Genomic DNA, 17,230 nt, shown 5'->3' on the forward strand with positions numbered 1-17,230 from the left:
TACTCTTTGTTGCGGTGCACGGGCTTCTCATTGCGGTGGCTTCTTTTGTGGAGCATGGGCTCTAGGGGTGCGGGCTTCAGTAGTTGTGGCGCACGGGCTCAGTAGTTGTGGCGCATGGGCTCTAGTGCACAGGCTCGGTAGTTGTGGCACGTGGGTTCAGTAGTTGTGGCTCGCGGGCTCTAGAGCGCAGGCTCAGTAGCTGTGGCGCACAGGCTTAGTTGCTCCACGGCATGTGGGATCTTCCCGGACCAGGACTCGAACCCACGTCCCCTGCATTGGCAGGCGGATTCCTAACCACTGCGCCACCAGGGAAGCCCAACCAGGCATTTTATAAGATTAAAAATGGAGTTGTAGGAGGCGTCTAATGCAAGGTATAGCTAAGTCTTTGCATTAAAAAGAGGCTTAAGATGGATCGTATAACTTTAAATACACAATTTTGTATAATAATTTTCTATTTGGTAGCAGTTGACTGAAGAAGAATTGGTTTTAAACACTTTGCGGTGGAAGGGACGCTCTTGGTCTCCTCAGTAGCTCGTGGGCTACTGATTGTGATGCTGAGGGGTTTGTGCTTCTTGTAACTTGCCGGAAATGCGGTCAGATTTGTGTCCCTCTGCTCTGCCCCTCATTAGTGATGGTCTCACTTTCCACCCCAACTTGTTGGTTTAAGCATAAGTGCTGTCCTAGTCAATAAAACTGGAGTGACTTCTCAGAGGAGATAAGGAACAGGCTGGGAGAGAGATCCACCAGCGTCCAAGACAGTTCTGCAGAAACGGGGGCTGTCAGACCCTCCGGGCCCGTTGCGGCCACACTGGTCCTCCTGGGGGTTGGTTTCAGGGATGGGGGCGTTGTCTCGGGGTCACCTCTGTCCCCTCCAGCCGACGTGGAGCTCTGTGTGTTCTCACAGTTTACTCTGTTAGATGATTTCTGTCCCAGTCCTGCAGAGTTGGAGGAGGTAGAAAGCGTATCCCAGGTCTGTAAGCATCACCAGGGCCTCACCTGGTACGAAAACAGTTCCCCACTTTGATGACTCCAGAGCACAGGAATGGTGCTCAGTGGGGTTGGTGCAGGCTATGGTCTGTCGTCTCCTTTCCCCCGCAGGGCCTGTGCTTGTCCAAACCCACATGGAACCACCTTTCCATTTAGATCGGGAGTTTCTTTTTTCTAAGTGAGACGGCTGTTTGGGAATGCTCATGCATCTTCTGTTTTCATTAATATTCCTGGCCTCCAGTTTTTCCATCCATAAAATGAGGTAGTCATAGATAATCTCCCAAATTATTTCCAGATTAAAAAATTTTATGATCTATAGCCCTATCTCCTTTCCTTGTTCTTATTTCAAATCCTCAAGTCATTATTCTTACATTTGTGTGACCAGAACAGGCAAATAAGATTCCACAGGTAAATGACAGGCTTTATTCGAAAAATCTATATGTTAGAGGGACGGCGCTTAACTGAGATGAGCTAAACGCTGGCCGCTTGCAAGGCCAGTAACTGAGGAATTACAGGAAAGCATTGCATCTTCTGCCAGCATAGCCGCTGCAACCTGACGGTGGCCTTAGGACAAAGGATATTTCCATGTTGTGTTTCAGAGCAAAACTTCAAACGCTCAAGAGCCTCATCTTGTGATGTTATTGCAAGAATGTCCAGACAATGTTTTCTCCAGGAAGAGCAATTCATGTGTCCAGCTGCATGCTTCATACTTTTGGGAAAAAACTGTCCTATAAACACAGAAGTAACCAAGTATGGTTGCTTGAAAGTTGTCCATTTCTTTGCTTACAGTTGTCAGGATCTTATATACACAAGGGTACAAAATAAATAAACACTATCAAATTCGCTATTATCTCATAAACCAGGCAGCAATATTTCATTTGCATCCTGGGGTATGATTTTGGAATTTCACTCCTAAGTGGGTGGAAATGACTGAAAATGGAATCAAGTTTAATCAGAGTTTGTGAAACGTCGCTCAGAGTTACACAGTCAACCTGTCTTCCTATTTAATAATTTATAAAGCTTTTTCACTTGTAGCAAATCAAATATTGCCACTTGAGAAGATATTTCTAAAGCAGTTGGACCGTGTTTCTAATGGCTCGGAGGCGTTTCTCCACACCTAGCCTTCCCAGGGTAGACTGGCTCTTTCTGGGGTAGTGCTGACATGTTTGTGCAGGAACCACATGGGGAGCGGGGGAGGGTGAAACCTCCCGCCTTCCTCTGCCCCTACCCTGTCCCTTCTGCTCACACACACACCACACTCATCCTGGAAAAATGCAGCTCGAGGTGTCGCCTGGAGTGGCCGTTGACTGCCGTCGCTGTGTTTCCCACCGTGATCACCCCCGTCCTTGGAAGCCAGCCTTTCCCTTTCTCCTGCTCCCTGGATATCTGGGCTGAGAGAGGATAGTCTTGTCATCTGGGAGGAATGAGGCCCCCGGGGCGCCTCCTCTTGGGCAGGGGCCGGGCGTGCTTCCCAGTGAAGCCGGGTCGAGGTGATGCTCCCCTGGCCGCAGGTTTACCGGCTCTGACACCCCTCCCTTGGCTTCTGTGGTTTCTTCTTACTCAGATTCATGAATCATAAAGGGGAGCTCACGGAAAGTCTTTTTATAGCAACGAGCATATTGTTTTCTATCCCTGCTGTGCTATTTTGGGGGCAGGGAGAATGGGAAGATGTGAGGTTGCGTCCCACGTTGGAAGCAGGCACTCCTTCCAGGGGATGAGGGCTCTGATGCCAGCTCTTTCTTGGGTCCAAAACTGGGATCACGTTTTCTGACACAGTCAGCCAGAATTGGGACTTTTAAAGAAGTGGAATGTACTCGGACACAGAACTGCCCCCAGCTAAGTTTTTAAAAGTATCATTGAAAATTACACCCGATTCAAGGGTGAGTGTCGATTGCTCACGCAGAGGATGTAGCCACCGATGGGAAAGGTGATGGGAACGGTGACCCTAACGGAGCAGGACGGTCACTGCCGTGTGCACGGGATATCGGGCGCGCTCACCACACCTGTCCTTTCTCTCCTCACTGGTAGGTGGCACAAACCTGGTGCCAGGATGACCGAGCGCTTCGACTGCCACCACTGCGAGGACTCCCTCTTCGGCAGGAAGTACATCCTGCGGGAGGAGCGGCCCTACTGCGTGGCCTGCTTCGAGGCCCTCTTCGCCAGCACGTGCGAGGAGTGCGGGAAGCTGATTGGCTGCGACTGCAAGGTACCCGCCCCTGGGCATCCCCCAGCCCCGTGCTCCCGGCCCTCCCAAGGGACACCCACACTGGACTCCCCAGGAACCACGTGCTTCTCAGCACAGTTGTGCTCGCGTCCTGGTCATCGCCCTGGACGCCCTGGAGGCCCCTCTGCTGGGCTCGGACCCTCCACTGGCCTTTCCCAGCCTCCTCCCCACGGACTCGGTCTCTGCCGGTCCCAGTCCCGCCGCACCTGGTCGGGGCTTTTCCGGGACGTGTGCGCCGAGCATCCCAGGTCCACTTGTGATGGCCCCATGGTCAGCATTCTTGGCTAACCGGCCACCTGCCGCCCAATCCCGTGGTCCCCCGAGGGCAGCGCTCTCCCTCCTGGGCTGACTCGTGGGGCAGGTGCGCGCGATTAGTATCGCCGCAGTGAGCGTGCGTGTGGGAGAGCCAGCGCCCACCCCCGGCTGGAGGGGCTGAGAGGCCCTGCTGCACTGGGGCGTCGGGGGAGCTTCTCTTCTTCGTGTGGACGATGAGGATGTGTGGCTGCCAGCTGAGCAGTTAGGGCTGGCTCTGCTGGGGGCGATCCGGAGTGGTCCAGCGCGCGTCTGCCCTGTTTCTGTCGCATCCATCCTTCCCATGACGGTCAGTAAGCAGCCGGCTGACTGGCGCTAGGTGTTTAGTGACAGTTGAGGGATAATTTCCATCTTACGGGGAAGAAGCCTTTGCCCTGAGCAGAGACAAAGGGTGTGGGATGCCCCCACTTGAGCCCAGGCTGCAGCCACGTGTCGTGGCTCCACAGAGGAGTGGCACGTGGAGCGGAAGGGAAACGGGACTCGGCACCTGTCCCGTGGAAGCCTTAAAACAACCAGAGCTTTGGCTACGACCACGGGCAGAAGTAGCTGCTCTTGCTTGTCTGAAAGCCGCCTGCCCTCCGACCTCCAGCTCTGTGTGATGTGTGTCCGAGCCCCTCTGCGTTCATCTCCAGGCCGAGCACAAGCGCTCGGACACCGAGCTGCCCCGTTCCGTCCTGGCTCTGCGTCTCACTGGCTGTGTGATCGTGGGCCCATGGCTTGACCCCTCTGTGCCCGTCCGCACGTTTATAAAAGGGAGCTACAGGGCTTCCCTGGTGGCGCAGTGGTTGAGAGTCCGCCTGCCGAGGCAGGGGACGCGGGTTCGTGCCCCGGTCCGGGAAGACCCCACATGCCGTGGAGCGGCTGGGCCCGTGAGCCATGGCCGCTGAGACTGCGCGTCTGGACCCTGTGCTCCGCAACGGGAGGGGCCGCAACAGTGAGAGGCCCGCGTACCGCCAAAAAAAAAAAAAAAAAAAAGGGAGCTACAACAAGGGAGCCTGCATTATGGGTTCTCGTGGTGTGTAGCCGCCATGCGCTCAGTGCTCTAAGGAGCGGCTGATGATGTGGAAAATTCCACCCCCTCTTCTCTTCCGACTGCTTCCCTGCAGCGTGCTCCCTCCCCCTGCCTCTCGAAGCTTCGCCCTGTCTCTTCATCAGTTTTCACTAGAGAAACGTCAATAAAAATGTCCGCTTTGAGGAAGAACTAAGAGGCAGAGAAAACAATTATTATTTTATAAAGGCTTTACCTGGAAAAGACCTAAGTAAGTGAGAGGTTCAGATATCATTCTGACAAACAACTCTGCTTTAAAGGAGACGTTTTGGAGATTTAGGGCTCATCATCCTTGCCTGGGAGCTAAAGTAAAAACAAAAGTGAAGTCACTGATCATTTCTTCAGTATGATTTAGTGGACAGACCCTTGAAACTAGTTATCCTTCAGCACATGCTTTAGGAGCAGATAAACAAGAATTCCCCAAATGGGGCCAAAATCAACAAGACTGCTGCAAAGTCAGGCGTCAGTCACGCTGAACTTTTCAACCCGGATAACGGTTCGCTCTCTGCGGAGTTACGCCACGTGATTCTGCGCATGTGGGAAGGGAAAAGATGTGAACTTGCAGTTAGACCTTGCCATTTGGGGCTTCTGAATATTTGGAACGGTCTTCTTGGCTTTCAGAAGTAATTATGCAGTTGGCTTTGTGGAGGAAGTGATGGCAGGAAAAATGTGCCTCTGCACTTCGGGAAGAGAAGCCCCAGCTTGGCAGGTGGGCCACTGGGCAGAGCAGCTAGGCTGGCGGGTCTGGTGGCCGTTCTTTTGTCTGAAAATAGCAGGGGTGCCGTAAGCCCCACTTGGGTCTCCCTCTGAAGGACGTTTGTGTGTAACTTAAAATACTGCAAGCCACTGGGGATTAGGCTGATGTTGTATTGACTGACTTTCAAATGAGGTAGGCAGGACTTCAGGATGACGTGCTTCCATAGGTAGCTTACCTGTGTTTCAGCATCATTTCTACGCAGACTCTCTTTCTGTCCTTTCTTTCTGTTCAGTTAACTCTGAGGAAATGCTGTGATCTCCAGGGGTAAAAATCATTCATTTTTATGGCCAGTGGAATAGTGGACAACAGGTAATACAAATAAAAATTTATGATCCTCTGACCTTATGCTCTTCCAGAAATTTTTCCTGGACACCTGTGGATACCAGCAAAATATATATAGATATTTTTGCCTGATTACAGATGTTTTTCAGGGGATAGGGCTACCTAAGTCCCAGGCTTCAAAAAGTCAAGAAACCAAAGAAAAGATAAGCTGGGCCAGTACTCAGAGGTGGCTGCTGGTCCCTCCCATCAGCACATTGGTGCCTTTAGCAAACTCTGGGCCACGTACCTGGCTCAGACTTTGGGTTTTCCGTGTCTCTGCGAGCAGTGCCATAAAGTCAGATGGGCCTCCAAACCCACCCACCCGCGTGCCTGGAGGGGGCTGCAAAGAGGAAGACGTGGTAACAGTCAAAGGACCTTCTGCAGCTCTAAAACCAGCATTAGGGGCTTCCCTAGTGGCGGTGCAGTGGCTAAGAATTCGCCTGCCAATGCAGGGGACAGGGGTTCAAGCCCTGGTCCGGGAAGATCCCACACGCCGCGGAGCAACTAAGCCCGTGAGCCACAACTAGTAAGCCTGCGCTCTAGAGCCCGCGAGCCACAACTACTGAGCCCGCGTGCCACAACTACTGAGCCCGCGTGCCACAACTACTGAGCCCGCGTGCCACAACTACTGAAGCCCACACGCCTAGAGCCCGTGCTCTGCAACAAGAGAAGCCACCTCAGTGAGAAGCCTGCACATCGCAACCAAGAGCAGCCCCCGCTCGCTGCAACTAGAGAAAGCCTGTGTGCAGCAACGAAGACCCAATGCAGCCAAAAATTAAAAATAAATTAATAGGAAAAATAAATTAAAAAAATAAGTAAACAGGTCCCCTTGAGGGCACACCTGGGACAGGGCTGCACAGTGTCGTTCTTCAAGAATTTGAAAGAATGTGCAGCTGGGGACGTGGTAGCCTGACAGTCTCAAAGTGCAGAACACCTTTTCAAAGTGCTGGGCACGAATGACACGGCAGATCCACTGATGAGGTGAAATCCTGTGGATTTGAGGACTGGCTGGTTTGGGAATCAGCAGCTGAGCTTCTCCCAGCCCGGGAGGGATAGACAGGGTGTAAAGGAGGATGAGGGACCCCCCTGCCCGGAGCTGCCCTCATTAACTGGTGGGCGAGGGGGTACCTCCAGGCCACTGACTCCCCCTGCGGCTCAGCTGAGGTCTCAACAAGGGCACATTCGGAGCAAAGCCACAAGCGCTTCCCATATTAGGAATATTTCTAAAATGGAAAAATATAAATTCTGAAAGGAAGTGTTTGGGCCTTATCTTACCTTGTTTATCAGACATTTTACTGCAGCTTATGACATTCTGCGTGCATAAGATTAGCAATGGTCTTTTTTCTGCGACGTGCAAAGATTTTTTTTCTTCCATTTTTTTGTTTCTCCCCTTCGTGCTCTCTCTCTACAGAACCTTAAAACCAGGGTATTTCTAGAACATTTCCAAGTTCTTGAAAGTCAGTCAGCGCGTCCATATGTCTTAGCCTTGAACCTCCAGCATCTAAATGGTATCTTTGGGGACCATGTGGCGTACTCGACACGTAACAGAATTAAGTGAGACGAGACTAGCTCGGTACTAAAAACCAAAACTAAAACTCTGTTTGGAGCCGTGAACACCAGAGGTGGAAAGAGCCGCTAGGAACCCAGTTTTACAGACAAGCATTCGGAGCAGCCGTGCATTTCGGTTCAGGCACCAGGTCAAATCAACCCAACCTAACCTGGAGCCTTGGCCTTTCTGTGCCATTTTCCCGTCCATCCCCACAAGCCCCGAGCCCCCAGAGCCAGTGGCATTTCCCACCTCCGCACCCACAGGGCATGGACTCTGCAGAAGTGAGTTCAGGAGGAGGTGGTGACGTGTATTATCAACTTGACGCAGACTCCCTTTTCAGGACCCCACAAGAGGAGATTTACGGGAAACCCGACAGCACAGCAGCAGATGAGGGCTTCCATGTGCGGTCCTGAACGAGCTGCATGACGTGGGCTTTTCCGGGGGTGCCCGCGGGGGGGGCACCAGGGGCACAGGGTCCTGCGGGGCCACCATCACTCATGGCCACACAGGCGTCACCGAGTGGCTGGTGCCCACGCGGGGCCTCACAGCCACGGAGTGAGAGAGGACACTGGGGCAGAGGGTGAGGCTGGGCGAGCGCGCCGAGACCTGCTTGCAGAGATGCTCCCGGGCTGCAGGTCAGCAGGAGGGATGCAAGAAACGGGGTTCATGGTGTCTTAGCATTGTTACGTTAAACTTGCTCACCTATCAGATGGGAATAAACCTTATTCCATGGGGTGGGGTTATTGTGCGGTTGAAATCAAGTAAGAGGGGACTAAGAATTTTAGAATCAGAAGGGCTGTGGAGGCCAAAAGCACTGTACAGCAGTGACTGAGCCAGGAGCTCGGAGCTTAGGTGAGGGCGTCCGTTCCATCCCCGTCTTCACGAGTAAATGTGATCTCAGCAAGTGACGCTTCGGGGCACCTGCTGTCACCACGAGCTGGCATCTAAGACTGACATTAATTGAGCCGTGTCAGTGTGCCAGGACCGTTGTCAGGGCTTCACCATCATCCCTGTTTCCCCGGGCGGATCTGGGGCTGGGAGAGGCCAGGTGACTCACCCCCAGCCCCACGGCAGGTACATACGTGGCAGAGCCAGGGTTTGCATCTGGACCCCTCCGCTTTAAGCACTGGGATGAAATGCATCAGGCATTTTCGACACTGTGCTCCTGGGTCCCCGAGGGCACCGGTGGCACAGCAGGTGTGCAGGTTGGTGACCGGAGGGCAGTCACCGCTGGCTGCAGCTGGAACAGGGGTGGACCGGTGCCAGTTCCCCACGGCCCCGCCCCCGACAGTGATGCTAGCTTGTTCAGAGACTGTTTGTGACTCACTGAGGCTTCTGAGAGCAGGAGTGTGGGTTGGTATTTATCTCAAGGAAAAACACTTCATCAGAAGGTTTGAGAATTATCAAATGCCCCTGAACGAACATTTCAGGGCCGTGGAGTGTTAATGCAGAAACACGTGTGTGTGTGTGCGCGCGCACGCGCGTGTGCGTGCACATCTGAGAGGGGCAGACAAGGGAGCAGCTGTGTGAGGTCACAATGCTCCAAGGAAGGGACAGCTGGTGACTCAGCTGAGCTGGCATCTGGGAAGGACAGAGACTAGCTCGCTGGGGCGGGATGAGGGTGGGACCAGGAAGGGGGGATGATTCCATGTGGCTGCTGTTACCAGCCTGGAGGGCTAGGCAGAAGCCAGGGCGTGAGCAGTCCTTCCCTTGAATACAGGACACGGGATGCGGGACGCGGGACAGCAAGTGACCAAGTGACCAGCAGCCTCGGGAGGGTGGAGGCTAGGAGCTGGGCCTCCAGAAGGTCTAGAAGTCCTGCCTGGGTGCTTATGGTCTCGTCAGGACAGGGCAGTGGTACCCAGATTTCTAGGGAACTTTCTAGTGTCAGATGTCTGTCAACAAATCAGCTCTTGTCAACCTAGCTAATGTGTTTTCATGCCGGAAATGTTAACCGTAGGCAAGTGGATTTCTGCAGTGCTTTTGACCCACGAGATCGTTTTAAATGAGCTTTCCTCTGACTGTCCAGTCCCCTAACCATGCGCGGCTCCGTCCTCCTATGGGACTCGCTAACCAGGGCAACTGGTGACAGCTGGTGGCTTCGCTCTCACGATGTCGTCCGTGGAGGGTCCCCCTGGGCTGTGTTGAAGGTCGGGCCCCAAAGGCAGATGTCCTTGGACTTGGCTTCCTTTCTTCCCGGTTCGCTCGCCGCCTCGCTGTCCCCTGCCCCGCCCTCCCGGCTCGCAGCTCAGCGGGGTGGGGCTCACGGAGGGGACCCGCTGAACTTCTGGAAGGGTGCTTTCCACATGCCACGTGATAATCAAAACTTATTTTTTAATTGTGGTAAAATACACATAACATAAAGTGTGCCATCTTAACTGTTTGGAAGCGCACAGCTCAGTGGTGCTAAGTACCTACGCTCTGCTGTGCGACCGTTTCATCTTGTAAAACTGAAGCTCTGTCCCCACTCACACCTGCACTGCCCCAGCCCCGGGTACCCACCTTGCTGCTTCCTGTCTCTGAACTTACCTCCTCTGGGACCTCATATAAGTGGAATGATTCAGTATTTGTCTTTTTCTGACTGACTCATTTCACTCAGAGTTCATCCATGTTGTAGTGTGTGTCAGAATTTGTTTCCCTTGTGAGGCTGAATAATAGTCCATGTTTATCCGTCATCTGTGGACGGACACTGGGGTGACTTCCCCCTTTGGCTGCTGTGAATGTGGGTCTGCAGAGTCCTTCTTTTTTTTTTGCGGTACGCGGGCCTCTCACTGTTGTGGCCTCTCCCGTTGAGGAGCACAGGCTCCGGACGCACAGGCCCAGCGGCCATGGCTCACGGGCCCAGCCGCTCCGTGGCATGTGGGATCCTCCCGGACCGGCGCACGAACCCGCGTCCCCTGCATCGGCAGGCGGACTCTCAACCACTGCGCCACCAGGGAAGCCCTAAATGCATTTATTCTATAATCAGTGTCGTAACAGTGATCCCATGATCAGAAACTCCTCGTCTTCTTAAATCAGGCTGATTATTGTTCTTAGTGGACGGGGCATTATTTATTTAATTATTTAAATTTTTTTGGCCACGACGCTTGTATCATGTGGGATATTAGTTCCCCGAGCAGGAATCGAACCCGTGCCCCCGGCAGGGAAGCACGGAGTCTTAACCACTGGACCACCAGGGAATTCCCAGCAGATGGGACTTTAAATGGTTTGTTCGACTTTCAAAGCCTCAACAAAGACAGTGCTGAACTGCATTCATTCGTTTGGCCTCCTTGGTCTAGCCGGGCGGGAGCTCTCCCAGCCGGCTACCTGGAGCCGCGGCACAGCTCCGCCCGGTGCCCCTCTGTCTTGCCCTCCCGGCCTGTGCCCTTTCTCTGCCCAGCTCACGTCTTCGACGCTCAGCTGATGGTACCTACTGGATCTCTCCCGACCTGCTTTCCACCAGGTTGACCCAGGGCCCCGTCCTCAGGCTCTGTCTCTGAGCTTCCCAGCAGCCCGGCCTCCCTCCAGTCATCCAGCACAGTGGGGTTTGCCCAGCGTCCTCGCGGCCAGAGGACCCCGGGGTCTGTGTGTCCAGGAGAAGCGCTGATGAGTTTCACGTGCCGTTTCTCGTTCTTACAGCCCCCAAGGGAAAGCCACTCGTTTTTCAGATGCATCTCTCGCACACACCCCTGTCTAAACAGCGGCCCTAAGAACAGCAAGAGAAGCATCCTACCTAACTCATTCCAGCCCCTCGTTGCCCACTTGCCCCCTCGCTGTGGGTCCAGCAGAGCCCACGCCCCCGGCCCCTCTCACGTCTCACGTCTCGTGTGCTCTGGGCCTGCAGGACTTGTCCTACAAGGACCGACACTGGCACGAGGCCTGTTTCCATTGCTCGCGGTGCAGGGGGTCCCTTGTGGACAAGCCGTTCGCTGCCAAGGAGGACCAGCTGCTCTGCACCGACTGCTACTCGCAGGAGTACTCGTCCCGCTGCCAGGAGTGCAAGAAGAGCATCATGCCAGGTGGGCACCAAGCCGCTGAGAGAGTGTCTGTGCGCGTGCGTGTGAATGTGCGTGTGCGCGCTTCCCCCGCCCCCTCTGCCCCCTTTGCCTCCCGCCCGTCCCCGCAGAGCTTGCGCGCGCGCGGGCGTGAGTGTGCATGTGTGCGCGCTTCCCCCGCCCTCTCCGCGCCCTCTGCGCACACGCAGAATTCCTGCCCCGTCGGTTACTGCCGCACATGGGTGCTGGGCCGGGAGCTGGGCGCTGTGCCCTCATGCAGGTTATGTTCCCGGCAGGCTCGGCGGCAGCTGGGTCCAGTGCCAAGGCCAGTGATGGGTGGCCTGTCTGTTGGTGGGGGAGGATGGGACTGTGTCCCTTGCTCTTTGGGGGGACTTTGGTTTGTTTTATGGGAGAGAGGAATCTTTCATTTTAAAGGACAGAGTGGACAAAAATACTTTATGGAATTTTTCAATACAGCATTTAAAAAACGAATCTCGTTAGACACGCACACAGTGCGGGCGAGAAGCGCCTAAGATTTGGACCTGGGATGCTTCATCGGCTCCTTAGGGTCAGTGACGTCCTCTGTGTGACCAGTGAGGGGTGGCTGGACGGTATAGCCTTGGCAGATTTAGCAACTAAAATACAGGACTCCCAGACACATCGGAATTTCAGCTGATCCCACCCGGGACCTCGTTAACCTGGCGTCTCTACCAGAGAGCCACCTAAAACCCGGAGAGGACTCTGTCCATCGACTGACTTTGGGGACGTGGCCCCCGAATCAGGCTCAGGCTGGGGGAGTGGGAGTCAGGGGCACAGGCCGGGACCCCTAGCTCTTAGGAAGCTCGATACAGTTGCGCAGGGAGCCCTCAAACTGCCCTGGAAGGGATCTGTTCTCAGGACAGCTTCTTTGGTAGATACACTTCCTTTAGTCCTGCGAAGGTTCAGAATTAAGGGCACACATATAAAGAGAATCCAACTCAGAGCAATAATAGTGTGTTAAATAATCGGGTAACGCGTGGGTGAAGTTTAGAAAAAATTGGGTCTAAAGAGTAAATTAACCTTATGCTTCTGACTGGAAGTGTGCAGTCAGGTAAGTGGTTTAGGCTTGTGGTCTTACACTGGAATTTTCTTAATTTGTAAATGGTTTTGATGCTTAAGATATTTTAGGATTCATCATATTTATAAGTTTAATTCATTTCAGCAACAATTACTTAAGAACTTAAGGGACTTCCCTCGCGGTCCAGTGGTAAAGAATCTGCCCTCCAATGCAGCAGATGAGGGTTCGATCCCTGGTTGAGGAACTAAGATCCCACATGCCCCAGGGCAACTAAGTCCGTGCGCTGCAACTACTGAGCCTGAGCGCCTCAAGAGAGCTCGAGTGCCGCAGACTACAGAGCCCACGCGCCCTGGAGCCCGTGTGCCACAGCTAGAGAGAAGCCCGAGCGCACCAACAAAAGATCCTGAGTGCCGCAACTAAGACCCAACGCAGCCAAAAAAATAAGTAAAAGAAAAGAAAAATAGGGGTTACTTTAAAAAAAAAAAAAAAAGAGGAAGAACTTGAGGTGCGGTTTGCTAGTTGAGGCTTGGTTTACTGGTTGAGGTTCTTAAAAGGCATGTCAAATACATTAAATTTTCAAGTGTCCTTTTAAAGGAGTTCAGTTCACTACATTGGTGAATGGAACTGAACACAAAGAAATGCACCTTAAAAGTAATTTTTTAAATTCTCTGTATTCATGAATGCAGGATAAAGATGTGCAGGATGAACTTCAATTGAGGGTTTTGAATTTTCAACTTCAATAGAATGAATATCAATTTGTAGAAACCAAGGTACCCTGCTGAGTCCTCCTAGCCCACACAGCGGCTGGGGTCACCCTGACATGTGAAGAGAATCAAGGCTACAGGGATAATTTAGAGTCAGACTCCTGACTCCGTGGGGAGACTGACGGGTGAAGATGCCTGGCTGCCTGGACCCGAGCTGTGGGCCACGCGTTTGGGGAAAGGCACAGCTTCCCAGGGTAACAGCCTGGAAATTCCAGATTGGGAAGAAAGATTTTTTTTTTTTTTTAAGTTATTGATTTATTTTTGGCTGCATTGCTGCGCGCGGTCTTTCTCTAGTTGCGGCGAGCAGGGGCTACTCTTAGTTGCGGTGCGTGGGCTTCTCATCGCGGTGGCTTCTCTTGTTGCGGAGCACGGGCTCTAGGTGCGCGGGCTTCAGTAGTTGTGGCACGCGGGCTCAGTAGTTGTGGCTCGCGGGCTCTAGAGCACAGGCTCAGTAGTTGTGGCACACAGGCTTAGTTGCTCTGCGGCATGTGGGTTTTTCCCTGACCAGAGCTCAAACCCGTGTCCTCTGCATTGGCAGGCGGATTCTTAACCACTGCGCCACCAGGGAAGCCCTGGGAAGAAAGCTATTAACTGCCGCTTTGACAAATATATGTCTATCTTAGAGTAGAAGGTGAGTTTTTCTTGATTCTGGCAGGCTGATCTCAAGACGATGCCCTCCTCCTCCCCAGGGATGTGCATCTCACCGTCTCTGCTGTAGGGGGTTTTAGGTAGAAACGGTGGAGAAGCCTGGCTGGTACCTCCGGTGACAGAGGCACAAGCCCAGAGAAGGGCAGCCAGGAAGGGGAGCCTTGGGGCCGTCACCTTTGAGCAGCCTCGAAGGTCAAGCTGATTTTAACAGATGGAGAAGTCAGGAGAGGAAACGGACCGAGCACCAGAGGCAGGGTGTCTGGAAAAGGCCTGGTGTGTGAAGAAAAAAATAAATGCAAGCACTAGATACTTTTTTTTAAAAAACCAAGAAAGAAAGAAAGAAACCAAAAAAACAAACCTCGACCTGAGCGCTAGCTTCCTTCCTTGGTTTGATTTTAGAAAGTGCTACGACCAAATCAAGGTGAAAGCGGTGCAGACGGTCAGTGTGGCTTCTGCAGCGAAATCAGATAGAGGACAAGAGGCCCCCGCTCAGTGCAAAGCTCGCCCCCCTGCCCACACCTGCAAGTCACCAACCGCGGTGCACGGCTCCGTCCCCACTCAGGGAGGCTGAGCCCCAACTAGCAGGCGCACCACGGCCTCCGGGCCAGGGTCACGCTGTCACCAGGCCTTCACCGGGTTCCTCACTTGCTCCTTTGAATCAGAAAAAGACACCCCTTCCACCAGGCGGTGGACTCTGTCGGAGGCGCGTCCTCATCCGCAGCCCGTGAGAAGGAGCTTTGCCGCCCTCTGCTGGCGATGCTGCACAAGGACCACACGGTCTGCACCCAACCCTCTGGGGCTGCGGGGAGCCAGCGGGCGCCCTCCCACGGACCTGGGACGGGACAGTACCCCGAGCTCTGGGGTGCACAGAAGGCTGTCCTTCAGAACATGCAGAAGGCACGTGTGGTCTGGCCTGGGGCCTTTAGTGAGCATCACGATTGCCCTTTCTCCCCGACCCCTGACAGGCACCCGTAAGATGGAATACAAGGGTAGCAGCTGGCACGAGACCTGCTTCATCTGCCATCGCTGCCAGCAGCCCATCGGAACCAAGAGCTTCATCCCGAAGGACGGCCAGAACTTCTGCGTGCCCTGCTATGAAAGGCAGTATGCCTTGCAGTGCGTTCAGTGCAAAAAGGTACCTCGTATTCCCCCTGGCCCTTGCACACCTGTTGTCCTTTCCAAAAGACCGTCCACCTATCCCTAAGGTGTCTTTGTTCATCGCCCTCCTTGAATAAACAAGAAACGGCCCTAGACCTAGTGGGGGGACGGGGAGGGGAAAAGGCAACTGGAAGGGCCTGTCCCTGGGGTGGGGACAGATCCCTCGTCACTTATCCAGAGCTGTGTCAGGTTAAAGAAAGAAAAGCGTCCTAAGACCACAGACAGGGTGGGAAGGCAGGCTCTGGGCTCATTTTTTCCACCCAGGAAGCCAGCCCCATGGTGTCTGTTAAGCCTCTTCCTTCCCCCCGAGTAGCTGAGGAGGCTGTTGGAGCAGGTGCACCTGGTGGTAGAGAGATGCTACAGGGATCTGCCCGCAGGTGGGGCTGAGGAGGGGCTGCGTGACATCAGACCCCGGCCCCTGAGCTGCGGTCTCCCTGCTTCGCCTTCCTGCCGGCCAGGAGGCAGTGCTGTCCCAGCAGACACCCCGGTACCCACGTCACGAACGGGGATCCGGGGTCTGCAGCGGGGGCCTGGCAGCTTGGGGAAGGGGCGGCGGGGTGACCTTGCCGTCCGGAGGACAGCACCTCTGGGACCCGGACGCCGGTGCGGCGTGTCCTGGGCGAGGACCGCGCGTCCTCCAGAGGCGAGGGCCGGGACAAAGGCACCAGGCACAGGCCCCTGCGGGAGCTGACGCCCTTCCGCCCTCAGCCCATCACCAGCGGGGGCGTCACGTACCGGGAGCAGCCCTGGCACCGCGAGTGCTTCGTGTGCACCGCCTGCAAGAAGCCTCTGTCCGGCCAGCGCTTCACGTCCCGCGACGAGTTCGCCTACTGCCTGGGCTGCTTCTGCGACCTGTACGCCAAGAAGTGCGCCGGCTGCGCCAGCCCCATCAGCGGTGAGTGTCCGGTTCCCGGCCTGCACCGCCCCTGCCCCTCGTGTGGCTGCCAGGCTTTGGCTTGTGGGTCTGTTCACGTGTGCAGACTCTGGGCCGCCGCGCTCCCCTCCCCCGCACGCTGGGCGCGCTTCCCTGCCTCCCCCCCACCCCACCCCCGATCCCCACGGCCTCTTCTCCACGGCGGCGTTATTTCTGCTTTCGGCTGGATTCTCTCCAAACCGCAGGCTGTGAGTCTCTGACATCCCCGCACAGGCCCCGGGAAGCAGCTGGGCTGTGCAGATGCTCCCCGGCCTCTGCGGGGGACACGCTCTGGGTGGGCCCTTCCCACCCCTCAGGCACTTGGTGGAGCCCAAATCTGGGTGAACTACAGAATGCGCCCCAAATTCAGAGCGGAGAGCAGATGGCTGGTGGGACTGCAGCCCTGGAAATGCGCCCACTTTAAACACCTCTGGGGAACTTTACACATGTCTGCTGCCTGGTCATGATTTAATTACTCTGGGGGACGACCTGGGTGTTAGAATTTTTAAAAGCTTCTCAGATGATTCATATATGCAGAAAATCCTGAGACTCTCTGGCCTGAATCACTAGTTTGGTTCTGCCTCAGGGCCAGGGCCCGGGCCGTGTGATCCGCGGGTCACAGCGGGTGACCTCAGGGCCAGGGCCCGGGCTGTGTGATCCGCGGGTCACTATCATCTCTCATAGTCACTGTGGGCCTAGGATGGGTAAAGGCAGTTTAAGATGTTTAGGGAAAGAGGTGAAAAGCTTTGCTGGTGCAGCTCCATCAGTAGCAGAGGGAGTGTGGTATCAGAAAACTGGCCTCAGTTATACACATAGAGATTCCTTTTTCGATATCCTTTTCCATTATGGTTTATCACAGGGTATTGAATAGAGTTCCCTGTGCTCTAGGGTAGGACCTTGTTGTTTATCCATCATATATATTATAGTTTACATCTGCTAGTCCCACACTTCAGTTAAAAAAAAAAAAGTTAAATTAGAAAAAAAAAGTCCCTATCTAGGTTTCAGATCATAAAAAAAAAAAAACTAGCCTTGGAGACCTGGGTTCACCTCCAGGCCTGTCACTCACTAGCCCAGGGGATTAGCCTGAGGCCACCCACGTGTGAATGGATTTAATGCCAGACAGCAGGCAGTTAAATTACAAAAGGAGCTAACTGCTGGGTGAATGACAGACTTCTGCTACTCTGAGACCTCCAACTATTAGCCAGTGTTGTTACTTGTTCTTAACTTGGCAGATTGAGCCGTTATTTCTGGAAAGAGTTTGTAATTGCAAGTCATGATCCAAATTTCACCAAGGATTACCCCGTGTATTTGATTCCATTTTGTTTCAGGGGCCTTGGTGGCCGGACAGACCACCTGTATTGTAACAGGTAGCCAACGTACCTTAAACATTTGATAAGTAGACGTCAGACAGAGTCAGACACCCCAACTGAAATGAGTTCCTGCTTCCCTTGTTTCGATAAAGGATGGCTTTCTCCACTGCCCACACGTCCTCCTAACCCGCTCTCACGTTCCACCGGC

General features: G+C 54.0%; 1 protein-coding gene across 4 annotated transcripts in view; it reads left to right on the top strand.

Annotated features, from left to right (window-relative positions):
- Window positions 1-17,230, top strand: part of FHL2 (four and a half LIM domains 2) — a 36,429-nt gene that overhangs the window by 18,310 nt on the left and 889 nt on the right. For all 4 annotated transcript variants that reach the window (XM_033401685.2, XM_012535941.3, XM_012535940.3 and 1 more), the window contains exons 2-5: window positions 3,016-3,193; window positions 11,022-11,196; window positions 14,607-14,776; window positions 15,508-15,694. In XM_033401685.2, coding sequence (XP_033257576.1) covers window positions 3,038-3,193; window positions 11,022-11,196; window positions 14,607-14,776; window positions 15,508-15,694 — 688 coding nt within the window. In that variant the 5' untranslated portion in view covers window positions 3,016-3,037. The remainder of the gene's footprint in view (window positions 1-3,015; window positions 3,194-11,021; window positions 11,197-14,606; window positions 14,777-15,507; window positions 15,695-17,230) is intronic.

This window comes from Orcinus orca, chromosome 13 (genome assembly GCF_937001465.1).
Source record: "Orcinus orca chromosome 13, mOrcOrc1.1, whole genome shotgun sequence".
Taxonomy (NCBI): domain Eukaryota; kingdom Metazoa; phylum Chordata; class Mammalia; order Artiodactyla; family Delphinidae; genus Orcinus; species Orcinus orca.